The sequence below is a fragment of the Ailuropoda melanoleuca genome, chromosome 3 (assembly GCF_002007445.2).
Source record: "Ailuropoda melanoleuca isolate Jingjing chromosome 3, ASM200744v2, whole genome shotgun sequence".
NCBI classification, from domain to species: Eukaryota; Metazoa; Chordata; class Mammalia; order Carnivora; family Ursidae; genus Ailuropoda; species Ailuropoda melanoleuca.
This window is the reverse complement of record NC_048220.1, coordinates 122,405,959-122,420,446: the sequence shown is the minus strand read 5'-3', so window position 1 is coordinate 122,420,446 and position 14,488 is coordinate 122,405,959. Positions and strand designations below refer to the sequence as shown.

At 45.1% G+C, this 14,488-nt stretch overlaps 1 protein-coding gene across 2 annotated transcripts in view; it reads right to left on the bottom strand.

The window, feature by feature from the left end:
- Positions 1 to 8,521: 8,521 nt before the first annotated feature.
- Positions 8,522 to 14,488, bottom strand: part of MTMR12 (myotubularin related protein 12) — a 66,427-nt gene continuing 60,460 nt past the window's right edge. Inside the window, exon 16 of one of the 2 annotated variants that reach the window (XM_019800375.2) lies at positions 8,522 to 11,449. In XM_019800375.2, coding sequence (XP_019655934.2) covers positions 10,880 to 11,449 — 570 coding nt within the window. In that variant the 3' untranslated portion in view covers positions 8,522 to 10,879. The remainder of the gene's footprint in view (positions 11,450 to 14,488) is intronic. The other variant, XM_034657048.1, reaches the window with a different exon arrangement.

The window sequence follows — 14,488 nt, the reverse complement described above, 5'->3', positions numbered from 1 at the left end:
TAGTCCTCACTGGAAGACAAGATGAGAACCAAAAAGTGTTTGGTAGCATGGACCTCACTGGGGCCTTTGGACAACGGACTCAGAAGTTTGCAGTGGACTGAGAAGTGAGTGTAAGGGGGGACAGTGAAAACCTAAGTGAAGAGGACTGTCTCAAGGAGTCTGGCTGGCTGGTGGAGGGCAGGGCATGGAGGTAGGGAGCATAGGTTGAGGGGAAAATAGGATCAAGGCATGCAAGTCTTGCAACAAGCTAGAGGCATTAAAAATACTGATGGGCAGGATCAGAAGAGACTAAAGGACCAGACAGACAGAAGTTAATAGAGAGCAAATGTTCCTGAGCAGATAACAAGTGATGGCAGCCAGTGCAGAGGTGCAGGGACTCCATATAAATAGAAGAAGGCCAAGTCTTCCACTGTCATAGGAGGGACGGGGGAAAAATAACGGGATAAAGAAATGGGAAGCCAAGGGTGGCAGGAGTGTGAGCCAGGAGCCACGAACTCCCTGAACAATGCTAAATTAGAGCCACAGAGCTAGAGAGAATTTTCCTTCCTATTTTATTAATAAAACTGCCCATTTCATCTCCAGTGATGGCTTTATTTACAAATATCAAAGCTGATCTTTTATGATAATATAAAAAAAATCTGAGACCAGATAGTCTAAATGTATGTCCTCCTGAATCAGCTTCTTTAACATGTATGACTGGGTCAAAAATTAAACAGTGGGGTCACAATGCCTAGGCACATCACTTCTGTATCCTATAGGATGGCTCTAATTAAAATAGCCTTAACTACCACAGCCAGAATGAAAAGAGAGGGCTCAGAAAGAAACTCACATGCATATCCACATGGAATAGAATGAAGTTGGACCTTTACCCCATACCACATACAAAAATTAACTCAAACGAATGAAACATCTAAATTATAAGAACTAACACTGTAACACTCTCATAGGAAAACATAGGGGTAAATCCTTGTGACCTTGGATTTAGCAACGGATTCTTATATATGATACCCAGAGAACAAGCAACCAAAGAATAAAAAACAAATCAGGGTCACCGGAATGCCTCAGTCAGTTGAGGATCCCACTCTTGATTTGGCTCAGGTCTTGATCTCACAGTCATGAATTCGAGCCCCACGTTGGGCTCTGTGCTGGGGGTGGAGCCTCCTTTAAAAAAAAAAATGGACTTCATCAAAATTAAACTTTTGTGCTGCAAGGACAATCAAAAAGGTGAAAAAACAACCCACAGAATGGGAAAAAGTATTTGCAAGTCATGTATTTGATAAGGAACTTGAGTCTAGACTATATAAAGAACTCTTGACTCAAAAGGACCATACAATTAAAAAATGAACAAAAGGTCCGAGCAGACATTTCTCCAACTACAAGGAAGACAGACAAATCTCAACAAGCCCATGAAAAGATGTTCAACGCCGTCAGTCAATCATCAGGGAAATGCAAATGAAAAATAAAACGAATACCACCTCATACCTACTAGGATGGCTAGGGTGAAAAACCAGGTAATAAACAGTGCTGGCAAGATGTGGAGAAATTGGAACCCTCATATGTTGCTGATGGGAATATAAAGTGGTGCAGTCACCTTGGAGAACAGTCTGGCGGTTCCTCAAGAAGTTAAACAAAGAGCTCCTATTTGACCCAGACATTCCACTCCGAGATTCATACCCAAGAGAAAGGAGAACACATGTCCGCACAGAAGCTTACATACAAATGCTTGTGACAGCATTATTCATACTAGCTAAGAGGTGGAAATAACCCAGTTGTCCAGACTGATCCATGGATAAGCCAAATATGGTATATCCATATAAGAGGTTATTATTAGGCCATACGAAGGAATACAATTTTGATACATGCTACAATGTGGATAAGCCTTGAGAACATGCTAAGTGGAAGAAATCCACCACAGAAGACCACTTGAATAAGCAAATATAGAGAGACAGATTTATTAGTGGTTGCCTAAGGCTTGGAGAGCAGGGGGGTTGAGGAGTGATAGCTAAAGGGTATGGGTTTCTTTTTGAAGTGATGAAAATGTTCTATAATTAATTGTGGTGATGGCTGTGTGACTGTGACTATATTAAAAACTACTTAATTGTACACCTTAAAGGGGTGAATTGTATAGTGTGTGAATTATATCTCAATAAAGCTATTACCAAAGGAAGGAAGGAAGGAAGGAAGGAACTTGCAATTGTAGGACAGCTTCCTTCCACACAGCCTGTCGTCTCTGCAAGTCACAAATACCGTCAACCACCTGGTCTAATTTGAGAGGTACCCCAAAATGTGGGTCCTTGGGGTACAGCCACAGAATTGTATCTGTGAACTGAGCCGCCATCATGTCATGCTGGAATTCATGTGTCTAAGTTGCCTTTTCTCTTGACAGCGTGGCTCCTCGCTGCCTGAGTCAGTCCAGGATAAGTTCTCCTTGTGTCTACAACACACTGAGCCCTTCTTCCCTATGCCATGTTATTGCGAGGAAAACCAACAAGTTTTGAATACGCTCACTCAGAACTATACTTCAAACCGGTTATGCAAAGGCAGGAAATGGTATGTGTTACATTACGTTTTTCTCACCACCTACTACAAACAGAAGCTGTTTAATTTCTTGGCTTTTAACTTTTTTTTTTTAAATCACAAAACATTTATTTCTTGAATTCTTGCTGTCCTTTCCCCATGCTCTGTAACTTGGAGGATTTGGGGGTGGTGCCGCACACTTGAGAATGTTGTTGCATTTTGAAGGGTTGGCAGGGATTCTTGGAACTGGATGATGAATATAGAGGTACTCTGTGAATTGAAACACTGTGTGATTCTTATATGATTTGATTCAATTAAATAAAAATTTCAACTTTACAGTCAGGATTGAATCGTATAATCACCTAGTTAATTTTGCCATTTCCTGTGAGGCCAGGGAGACAGTGCGGGTTAGATCTTCAAGAATTCTGGGAAATCAGGTCCTGTAGCCAGAAACTCTGAGGCAGGGTGAAACTCAACTTCCTGGTAGAAATAGGAAGGGCATTTAGAAGTGTCCGCAGGCTTTGAGGATATAGAAATGGTACTCCTTTATAAAGAAGGGAGGCACAAGCAGCCCCACATTTGGAATTTGAGGGAGAAATCAGGGAATTTATCTGGTGTGGATGCTCTCTAAGTAGTTATTACATAAGAATGCACCAGAACTCTACCATTGGATCTAGAGGAATGTCCACAAGACAATGTCAAGGGAGAAGAGATATGGTATAACAAACATGCCCCCCCCCCATTCATATGGTCTCTCAGAGGGTCCTCGTCGGGGTCAAGTGCTGGTTGCCACAGTGACAATGTGCTCATTCCGGTACTCTGTGCTGTGTCACTTTCCTGTCCTACTTCCCCACTCTCTCTCTGTGCTGCCCAGGATCACTCAACAAATAAACTCCTTGCACCCTAATTTTTATCTCAGAATTGGCCACCGGGGAAATGCAAACTAAGGCCCAGGCTAGGAGACCCTGGGTTGCAGCCATGATGGACCAAAGGCCCAAAGCAGGCTTCCTATACCCTAAGACTCCTGTACAACTGTAAGGAATAAGTCCCCTCGATTTAACTATGGTTGGATATCCAGTAAATCTAACTACATAGAACGATTACATTTTCAGTCAATCTGGTAGAATGCCATGAGTTGAACTGTCAATTTGGCTACAGAGCAAATGCGATGCTCTTCCGGTAAACGTCAGGAGTTTCTGGAAGTTAAAGGTAGGAAGGGGCTATCACTCCCTGGCACTATGACTACCATCGCCTTAGCAGATGGTGCTTCATAATGAAAGCCAGCCTTTGCCCAAATTAATAGATGTATGCACATTGAGTAATAGCGCAAAACAGTCATGTTTCCTGTACTTAGGTTGTGGGAGAAGTCCCTCTCTTTGTCCTCAGGCCAGGACCTGGCATGAAAGTTTCACTCCCAAGATCGATGCAATGAGACCCTGTGGTCCGTGGGGTGATGTGGAGGTCACGGGACCAATGGTGTTTTTATTTTTATTTATTTATTTATTTTTAAAAAGATTTTATTTATTTATTTGACAGAGACAGAGACAGCCAGCGAGAGAGGGAACACAAGCAGGAGGAGTGGGAGAGGAAGAAGCAGGCTCATAGCAGAGGAGCCTGATGTGGGGCTCGATACCACAACGCCAGGATCACGCCCTGAGCCGAAGGTAGACGCTTAACCGCTGTGCCACCCAGGCGCCCCCCAATGGTGTTTTTAGAGCTCGTGCTCTGCTCCAAAGTGTTTATGCTGCTGGGCCTGACAGATTTTTATCCTGTATGTCTGAGGATGGGGCCTTTGTGAGATTCCTAGCCAACCAGAGCTCCCAAGCATCCACTCATTTTACCACTGAGAGAGGATTCTTAACATCCCAGGGGCTGCTCAACAAATTCTCTGAGGCAGATCCCGAAAACATCTGAAGTGCTCACGGGCCGCCTTTGGAACCTGGATTCCTGTTCAGGATATTTCACACGCTAACTGCTCCTGGGTTGGAGATTAAATCTGCACACACGCACACACACACACGCACCCCTCTCTGTTTACATGAAGTATCTAAACGACTGCACACACAATACAATCCTAGCTAACATTTATTGTGCATTTACTGTGTGACAGACACTAAAAGGAACTGCTCTCCAACCGCCCAGAGCTTCAGGGAGGGGGTCTGGGAAGTCCCCATCCTGCAGAGGAGGAAACGGAGAGCTTGCCCAAGTCCCACAGTTCCTAAGCTGCACGTCAGGGGTTCAGAGGCAGGGAGCCCAGCTCCTCAATCACTACAGCACGCAGCGTCTGATGGGGGCCAGGGCCAGAGCGAATTTAGAGAACCCGAGAAATGTGACACTGATACTGTTAAAAATCTGAGAACCCGACCCAGAAGGAGGAGTGTGCCACCGTGGGTGGTCAGTAAGCGGCGGCCCGAGCGCGCGCTGGGAGGACCCGCGGGCAACCCTCGGAGCTGGCAGGGGTGGCCCTGGTCCAACACAAAGCCCTGTCCGCAGCCGGCTAGCCCAGGCTCTCTTCTCCAGGCTTTGGAATGAGGACCAAGAGTCCGGCTTCACCGTGACTGGTCTCTTGAAGTCCCATCTGCCGCGGGAGTTGCATCCCACTTGGACGGGGAAGCCGAGAACGCTGGTGTGCAGAGCAAGGGCGGCCGTGACACTCAGGGAAGACTCCATGGGCCTCAGCATCTCTGACTAAACCTTCAAACACACACACAGTTGCTCTTCTTGCCTTAAGTTGTTGCAACCCAGAGTTCTCACGGATGCAGCCATTGAAACTTCCCAAGCCAAAAACATCGCATGACTGCCCCAGGGAGAGTCGCAGGCAGCGCGAGAAGGAACTGAAAGCAGAGGAGGTAATTTATAATAATGATCCAGGTAACAGAAAATGACGCAGAGGGACAATGGAAATGGAAAAAGGAGACTCAAGGCAGGGGGACAAGAAATTTCTAATTCCTTCCCTGAGTTCCATTATATCCTGGTGGCTAGGTAATTTGGTAAGGACAGGGTTTCTCTTCTCCCATAAAGGACCAATATACTTCCATATATTTTTTTTTCTGTTTCTTACTTCTTGAAGGATTTAAAATTTTCCCCAATGTTTATTATATTTCAAATACAGCAAAGTTTGAGGACTTCTGTGAATACCGTAGTTTCATGTACCCAGCTGTAGACCATCTCACCGACATTTCACTCCACTTGCCTTATCACACATCTAGCCACATCCCTCCCTCTGCCCATCCATTAACCCACCTTATTGTTGCTGCCATTCAAAGTCAACTGCAGACATGACATTTCTCTCTAAATAATTTGGTGGCAGTATCATTAACTAGAATTCGAGATTTGCTTAGTTTTTTCTTGTAATGTAAAATTCAAACACAATCCAACACATCTTCAACATATTTTGCCGAGTTTTGGCATGCATCTGCATATTCCCAACTCTTATCAAGATCCGGAATGCTGCAACTACATGGATAGAACTAGAGGGTATGATTCTAAGTGAAGTAAGTCAGAGAAAGACAAATACTATAGGATTTCACTTATATGTGGAATCAAAAAACAAATGAACGAACAAGAAAACAAAGACTCTTATTAAATACACAGAACTGGAGGTTGCCAGAGGGCAGGTGGGTGGAGAATAGGCAAAATTAAGGAGATTAAGTGGTACAAGCTTCCAGTTATAAAAGAAGTCACAGAGATGAAAAGTACAGCATAGGAAACAGTCAATAATATTATAATGACGTTGCATGGTGACAGATGGTGACGACACCAACCATGGGGAACATCCAGCAATTCACAGATTTGTCAACCAATACACTGTACATCTGAAACGGATACAGCATTGTACGTCAGTTACATTTCAAGGGGAAAAAAAAGATCTAGAATGCAACCTTCATTTCCGAAAGGCCCCTTCCTAGTCCCCGCCCCACATCTCCCTGCCAGGCGATGCCTCCTGCTGCTTTGGACAGTCTCGGGATGGGCTGTGTTCAGCTCTCCTTGGAGAAACTGCAGCAGTGTTCCAAGCCCAGTCCTCGGGGGCAGTCTGAGGGAGAAAATGTGCTCCGTCTGCATTCCTGCCCGACCCAAGACTGGCACACACTGCACCCTTTCAGGGCGGGGGATAAGCGCCACATTCAACGGGTCCCAAACCTCCGCGAAATTATCATTTGAAAAAAATCCTCCATTCTGGATTTTGGGTTAGGGGAGAGGTGAAAAGTAAGCCACACAGCCTTTTATAAAAGTAACACTCAAGTCTAAATTTAAAAAAAAGAAAAGTTAACTGCTTTACAAAAACTGGACTAGCTAGCCAAACTGGAAAGTCTTCTTAAAGGAAGGCCAGAAAATCTTACTGTGTGTCTTTCCATCTGATTATACACTTCATATCCCTTAATTGCTAGAGGCAGACAATGTAATAGAAGGATTAAAAAGAAAGAACCTGGGCCTGAACCACAAAATCGCCTGAGATACCTGTGTTTTTAAAAACACAAAAGCACCACTCCAACGAATTATTTTCCTCTTCAACCTAGAAATGATATTTACAATGATATTTCCCCATGACTAGCCTGGTTATCAACATACACAGCCCTCCTTACACTGGAATCCACACCACAAACAGGATCTCCCCTCACCCACGTCCATCCCAATATTCTTCAGGGCAGCATTTGCTGTTGGGGAGGCTGTTGGAAGGGCGTGTGGAAGGCCATGGTCATACAGACCGCCCCTTCAATGGTGGGGGGTGGAGGGTCCTGTCAGCCCCTCTGTCCTGCCCCGAGGCTGGTTCCAGAAATGCTCTAGAGCCCCAGCGGGGCATAAGCACAGCAACCACAGCTGAAGAGACTTTCCTTCTGTTGAGCAACTTCGGCCACAGCACAGGAGGGGCTTGGAAAACAGGCTGCAGTCTAGGCTTCCTCTGCCCCAGAGTCCCCTTCCAGCACAGGAGGTGACATGGAGGTGCAGGAGCCCCTGACCAATCCTGTTTCACATCAGATGAAGTATATCCCACTCTTTACCCACCCCTGCAAGTCCCCCCACTTCCCTCACCTGTAAACCCAGAAACAAGCAAAATCAGAAGAGACCGCTAAGTCCACCCAAAGTCCAAGAGCTATTAAAGAAATGTGGAAAACAGGACTAAAATCTGCTCATCTATAGGGTCCTAATTACTATTCAGGAATTTAATAGTTATCGAAGAACCATGAAAAGACTGGTAGCAATGGGGGCTTATTAAGTTCCAAGGATGTTTCGGAGCTGGCTTGGTGACCAGGAGCTAGGCCTGGCTAGACATAATAGGAGGCAAGCAGAGGAGGGGGACATCTTCTCCTGTCCCGGAAAGGGGAAGGGATGGCAGATAGGAAAGGTCAAGGAAATAGAACTCTCCCAACAAACATTAAGTGATAGGTCTCGATCCTCTAAGTGTTAAACCGAACAAATTAGAAAAAATCCTACCATCACACACCATTCTCATTCTGCCAGCTAATTTCCCCTTTCTGGAAGGAAAAATAAAACCTTTTCTCTTTCACGGTTTAACTGAATTCAGATCTCCTTCAGCAATAAAACAGACGTCTCATATTATATATGCCCTCAAAAAGCAAAGTGGTAGCAGTATTTTATTCCACATATTTAAAAAGCCCTTTTCCTTTATTTGCCCTATTTTATTGTTCTTCATGGTATTTCATCCCCACATGAAATTTTATTTTATTATTTTTTTTAATTTTATTTTATTATATTGTGTTAATCACCATACAGTACATCCCCAGATTCCGATGTTATTTTTTTTTTTATAGTAAACTCTACACCAAATGTGGAGCTCAGACTCATGACCCCAAGATCGAGTCGCATACTCTACTGACTGAGCCAGCGAGATGCCCCTAAAATTTAAAATATTTATTTGGTCGTTGGTTTCCCACCGCTACCAACCAACCAACTAACCAACGAACTCAACCCAACACACACACACACACACACACACACTGAACGAAATTGTTTCACACGTATCAACCACACCGAACACAGTATTGCTTGTAAATTGTGCTTTAATTTCTGCAATCAGATATGATGCAGTGAGATACAAGTATAAACTTTCATGTACATTGGGAAAATAGAAAGCACATTTATACAGATAATAGCCTAACAGCTTATTCCCTTTAAAAAAAAAGTTTTGAATGTTTTAAAGCTAATTTATCTTCAGTGTAAAAACTTGGAGGTATAAACAAACTCAAGATATTATATACAGTAAATTAATGTACATTTCCAAACTTGCACAGTGCAGCATTTTAAACAAAGTAAATGGTCTCATTTCAGCTTTTACTGTTAAGCATAATCCATATCTCAATCTTGAATAAAAATGTCACAATATATAAACCCACTGAGAATTCTGTACACAAATACAAGTTTATAGAAATCTGATTTCAAATATAAATACATAAATTGTCATGACCTTACATGTTACAACAGCTTATTTTTCTATTGTAATTTTTTTTAAAAAAAATCATAGAAAAATATTTCAATGCACATTCAACTGCTATGACAAGGGCCATGACCTTGTGCCTTTAAACCATACTTTGTGGAGTGTAAAGCATCACACCGGGCATTTTTGGAATGAAAATTACTAAGACTCTAAGATCAAAGAGGCTACTGCATAAATACTCACGTTATAATATGGTAACAAAAATAGTTCCATAGTGTATTCGGGAGGCAGTGGGGCAGAGAAGTGGAGGTTAGTGCTAGTTTAAGAAGGCCCACAGAACGTATGTTAAGGTAGCTAATGAACTAGTGTATATTTAAAATCCCTACTGCAAGCCTAACACTGAACTCACTAGTGAGACTCTTAAGGCAACCAAGACCAGACATGCATTTGGCCCCCAATACATGAATCCTGCCCTCTCCTCAACCTCTGTCATTTTAACAGACCAACCTGGCTCATGTGTCAACATGGAATGGGGAGAACAGCAAAGCAATTTCTTGTACATACAAAAAGACAATTCAGTGCAAACTGAGAAACTTCTTTGTCGACAGTTTCAAAATTTCTTATTGCCCTCAAGCAACTGAACTTTTTCTAAACATGTAACATTCAAATCGGGATCTATACTGGAGAGCAAATGTATATAAAAGGCAAACATTCAATTTGAAACATTCTAACATTAGTTTTCCCCCTTCCTTTTGTGGGATTTAACAGGGTTCCACTGAGAAAGAAAAAAATTGTCCTTAAAAGTGTACTTTCCTGCATTTAAAAATATGTATACCATTAGACAGCAGATCCAAGGTGACCAGGCATAATCAAGTTTCTTCTATGGCTTTTAAATCGTTGAGGTACTGTGGAAGAACCATCATCTCTGATATTCCTGCTTTGTGGCTTCCCTATGAAAGCCACGTTCAGAAGTGACCCTGCTCGTGTCTGCGCAGTTACAGAGACTTCGGGGAGACTGTGTGAGGGCTGTGGCGGCGGACTGTGGTCACAAATGGTCCCAAGCCTCGGCACACTGTTAGAAAAAGGCAAAGCACTTTCTAACACTGAAGAGGTTCCAGAAGAATGGGAGCTCCTTTGGGCAAACCAAAGAGATTCCCCCAGTTTAACCAACAGATTCAGCAGCAAGATCCTGGGACTCCGTGCACCACAGCAGGGAGCGCGGGGGGACGGCAGCGAGGGGAACAGAGTGGGCAGAGAGACCTGGAGCTGTCAGCACACAGAAAGGGCAGTGTGGCTGGTCGACTAGCCCACCAGCCCCACACAAAGTGACAAAGTCTATGCAGGAGGGGGGATGGCTGGAAATGTCAGGATGGGTGACAAGGGTGGAATTTCCCCAGCTTTTCTCAGGCAAGAGGATGTAGAAAGGAAAAATGCTATGGTTTACATGAATGCCACACATCTTAATACCTCTATGTGAGTCTTTCAATTTGCCATACACACATTGAATAAAGCTGAACTTGCTCCAAACTAAGATGGGTAGAGAGACACACACTGTTCCCAACGACCAGATAAATTATCTTGGCACAGAAAAGATCTGAAGTAAGTATCAAGTCCAAGAATGTCTGACCAAAGCCCTTTCTAGTAGTAAACCCACCACAGCAGGTTCTGTATAATACTTACGCATCAGACAATGGCCACAGTTCTATTATGGGTCAAGTAGTAATTCCTTTCAATTAATAATACTAGCGATATGGGTTTAATTGCATAGTCTTTCAGGAGCATGAAAAAAACACAAGAACCAGCTCTTTTCCTGAAGCCCCAGGATTCCTGCTACAGAGCCCTGGACTAATGCCTCGCCACCCCCTGCAGCAGGAAGCTTCAGTAAGCTTCTCCACTAAGCCGGAGATCACACGTGTTCAACTCCTGTCCCAGCCCTCCACTTTCCCCCTTCACAATCACTGAGCACACTCACACATCCCCCAGATCCACAAACTCATCTTCTCGTTTGGCCAGATCTTCTTCATCGCCCAAAGCTTTCCAGCCACTGGTGGGCAAGACTGGCTTCGAGGAGTGTCGCTGCAGCAGAGCAAATGGAAACAAAGAGGACAAGCGGGCAGAGCTCCTCAGCAACGAGGGGGCCTCTGCCGGAAGGGCCCCCTGGCTGTGGTGTCTCTCGTCAATTTTCTCTTGTAAGTGCTCGACTTCCTCCATCATTTCCAAGAGTTTGCTCATGGTGGCCACTCTGCCACCACCCAGGATTTGGGCTTCTGGAATCCAGCGCAAGTAGCGCTGGGCCCAGACTTTGATCTCTGGCCCCTCGATGTGAGGCAGCAACAGACCGTGGTAGTCCGTGGGCTTGCTGTGCCAGCTTTCATAGAACTCTCGAAAGTTGTCTTGCAGCTCATCAGAAGAATTAATTAATTTGCTAATTCTCTTGCCCAGAAGGTTTTTAATTAAATGATCTGTTTCTTCCCTGAAAAATCCTCTTTTGGGAGATGATTTAGATTGGGTGAGTGGTAAAGAAAGTTGTCGTTGATGCTTTGAAAGAAAACACAAATAAAAATCTCTGGTTAGCCTGAGAGCAGTTACAATCACTCCTCTCAAAAAAAACAAACAAAAAAGGAGGGGTGGGGGGCCATAATCCTGCTTTAACAAGAGTCATGAGAAAACAGAACTGCTATATGAATGAAAAATCATTAAAAAGCAGTAACATGGTGGGGGGGGGATTCTTGTTTATTCCATGATACAAATGTTAGATGCACATCGCTTTTATAAACAAATGGGTGAAACCAGGCACGTATGGAACTGTGCAGAAAGGTGGGTTATGACAGAAAGAGAAGCTTTCTATTCCCTCCTCTCCTGGCCCAGATACAGTAAGTAATTTTGAAGAGCAAGTTTAACTCAAGATAGGCTGCCAATTTAGGGACGTCTGGGTATGAGGTCTATTCATTTTTTGATGAGAGCAAAATGTTTCTTCTTTGAGAATGTTCTGAACACCTGTGAGGATGCAGTGCTGACTTCCTCAAGATCCTATCGCTTAATGAACTACATTTGCAGGTTATCAGGCAGCCAGTGGGAGTTCAAGCCTATGTCATAAAGATTCTTTTGGACAAAGAGACAAGTGGGAGCAGAAGGAATCTGAGGAACTGGCTAAATTGGCCAGATGTTCTTGCCTGACAAGCTGCGCCGAGTAGAAAACGTAAGAGCATTTACATTATTTTCCTCCCCAGTAATTCTACCTGCAGCCAAAGCAAGGTGTTCTAAACTGAGAAGCACCAGGACGGGGCTGTGAAGATGGGTAAAGAGGTAAAAGGTTACAAGGACCCCCAGGCCCAATGGAGAGATCAGCAATGTCGGGAGACACGGTTTCTCCCCAGCTCTTTTGCTCCTGAGGTGTCCGATTGAAATAAGAAGTCAACAGTTTTATGGGCAGGCTAGCCCTATAGCTCTCTAATATATTCCTGCCAGTGGTTCTTCCTTATGGGAAAAAACGTGTTCTTTATTATGGAACACAGAATAACAATAAAAATATAAAGAAGAGGGACGCCTGAGTGGCTCAGTCAGTTAAGTGTCTGCCTTTAGCTTAGGTCATGATCCCAGGGTCCTGGGAGCAAGTTCCACGTCGGCTCCTTGCTCTTTGGGGAGCCTGCTTCTTCTTTTCCCTCTGCCTGACCAACTCCCCCTGCTTGTGTGTATGCACGTGTGCTCTCTGTTAAATAAATAAATAAAATCTTTAATATATATATATATATATATATATAAAGAAGAAAAGCCAAACCAGTCACAATGCCACAACTCAGAGCTGACCAGGATTTCTGACTTCCCAGCTGGGGTAGGAGCGCCGAAGGCCAGGAGTCAGCACCCGGCCTCTCTCCTCCCCAGGGGTCAGGGGGACTCAGTCCGGGGTGGGGAACCGCGGTACACAGGTGGAAGCAAACAGCCACTGAGCATTTACTGCCTGCCGGGTTTTGTGCTCAGTGCTTTATGTGCATCGACCTGGCCAATTCTCCCAGTCACTGTTCCTGCCTTGTTTTATGAGGAAACCAAGGCACAGAGATTAAATAATACACAAAGACCCCAGCTATAAAGTGCTAAACACGGTTTTACATACAGTCTGGCTCCAGAGACTGGGTTCTTCACAGAACTCCACTTGTCCTGGAAGCCCCTACTTTCAAGCCCTAAGTGAACAGCAGGTTCAGGAAGGGCAGGGTGGGAGCGGCACGCCTGGTCAAGGCTGAGGTTAACAGGGCCCGCAGGCGGGCCCGCCACCTCGGATGGTGATTCAAAACAAGCGCTTCGTGCTGGTCAGCCACAGCCTCTTCACTTGCTACAGAACTTTCCCGAGGCCATGTGCCCTCTCAGCAAGGGGCCGGCCTGAAGCCCAACACATGATGTCCTAACACAAAGGCTTCAAAGTTCCTTCAGAACTGCCCCAGCCCCAACTCCGCTTTAGCTGATACAATCTGAAATTCTCCGGCTCTTTGGCTCAAACTTCCCGCACCAGTCAGCTCTTGGAGCCTAGGCCATTTGCTCCTGATTACAAGGAGAAGGGACATTAAGAAAAACTGGATCTGAGCACAGAAATGAAATCCAGTCTTGCAAGGGGGAGCCTCAGTTTCCTCCCATGCAAAATACGGGATTAGGCCTCGCCTAGCTGTCTCCGAGGTCCCTTGCCCCTCTGGCCCAGGGCGGTTCTGAGATGGTGAACAGGTGAGAAGTGTGCATGCAGCCACCAGGGGGCACAGCACACTGCGGAAAAACTGACCTCTGGACAGGCTGTTCTGGAGCTCAGGGCAGTTCTGGTCCAGCTGGCAGGAAAGAGACTAAACTGGGAGGGGAAACATCCACCCCGGCCCTGAGGACCCTTGAAAGAGTAAAGCAACAGTTCTAAGTTGTTCAGCAGCTGGCATCTGCCAATGCGGGCTTTGGCTCACCTGGCCCCCAAGCCTCTTTAGAATGGAGCACCTCCCACACCAGGACAGGCCAGGCTCCCTGGACAGCAGGTAGGATCGGAAGTAGGGCAGTGGAGAAGGCAGAGACACATGCTGACTTGGGATTCACCACCACCGCTTTCCCTTTTGTGGGGTCTGGTGGGGGGAAATTCCAGGCCAGGAGACAGAGCTAGGAGATGGCATGGAAATCATTTCTCATCTAGGGAACTTGGGGGTTTTAATAACTTACAATCAGTAACAAATATCTGAAGGGATATCCCAATAATGTGACATTTTTGGTTTACAGCATGGGTCAGCAAAGGACAGCCCGTGGCCCAATCAGGCCCAGGGCCTATTTTTGTAAATACTGGAACACAGCCATGCCCATCTGCTTACGTGCCATCTGCGGCTGCTTTTGTGCTACATCAGTACAGGGGGGAGCGGCACTGGAGATTGTGCAGCCCCGAACAGGACAAACTGTAGATACAGCTCATGAAGGAAGGTCTTGCCATTAAAGACCCGAACCAGTACAGACAGAGCAAAACCCACAATCAATGCTCCTTTCACGCTGCTAACCACACTCAGGCAGGGGGTACACACGATCCCATGCAGCACAACTGTCTTGGCAGTAACATCCACAGGGACA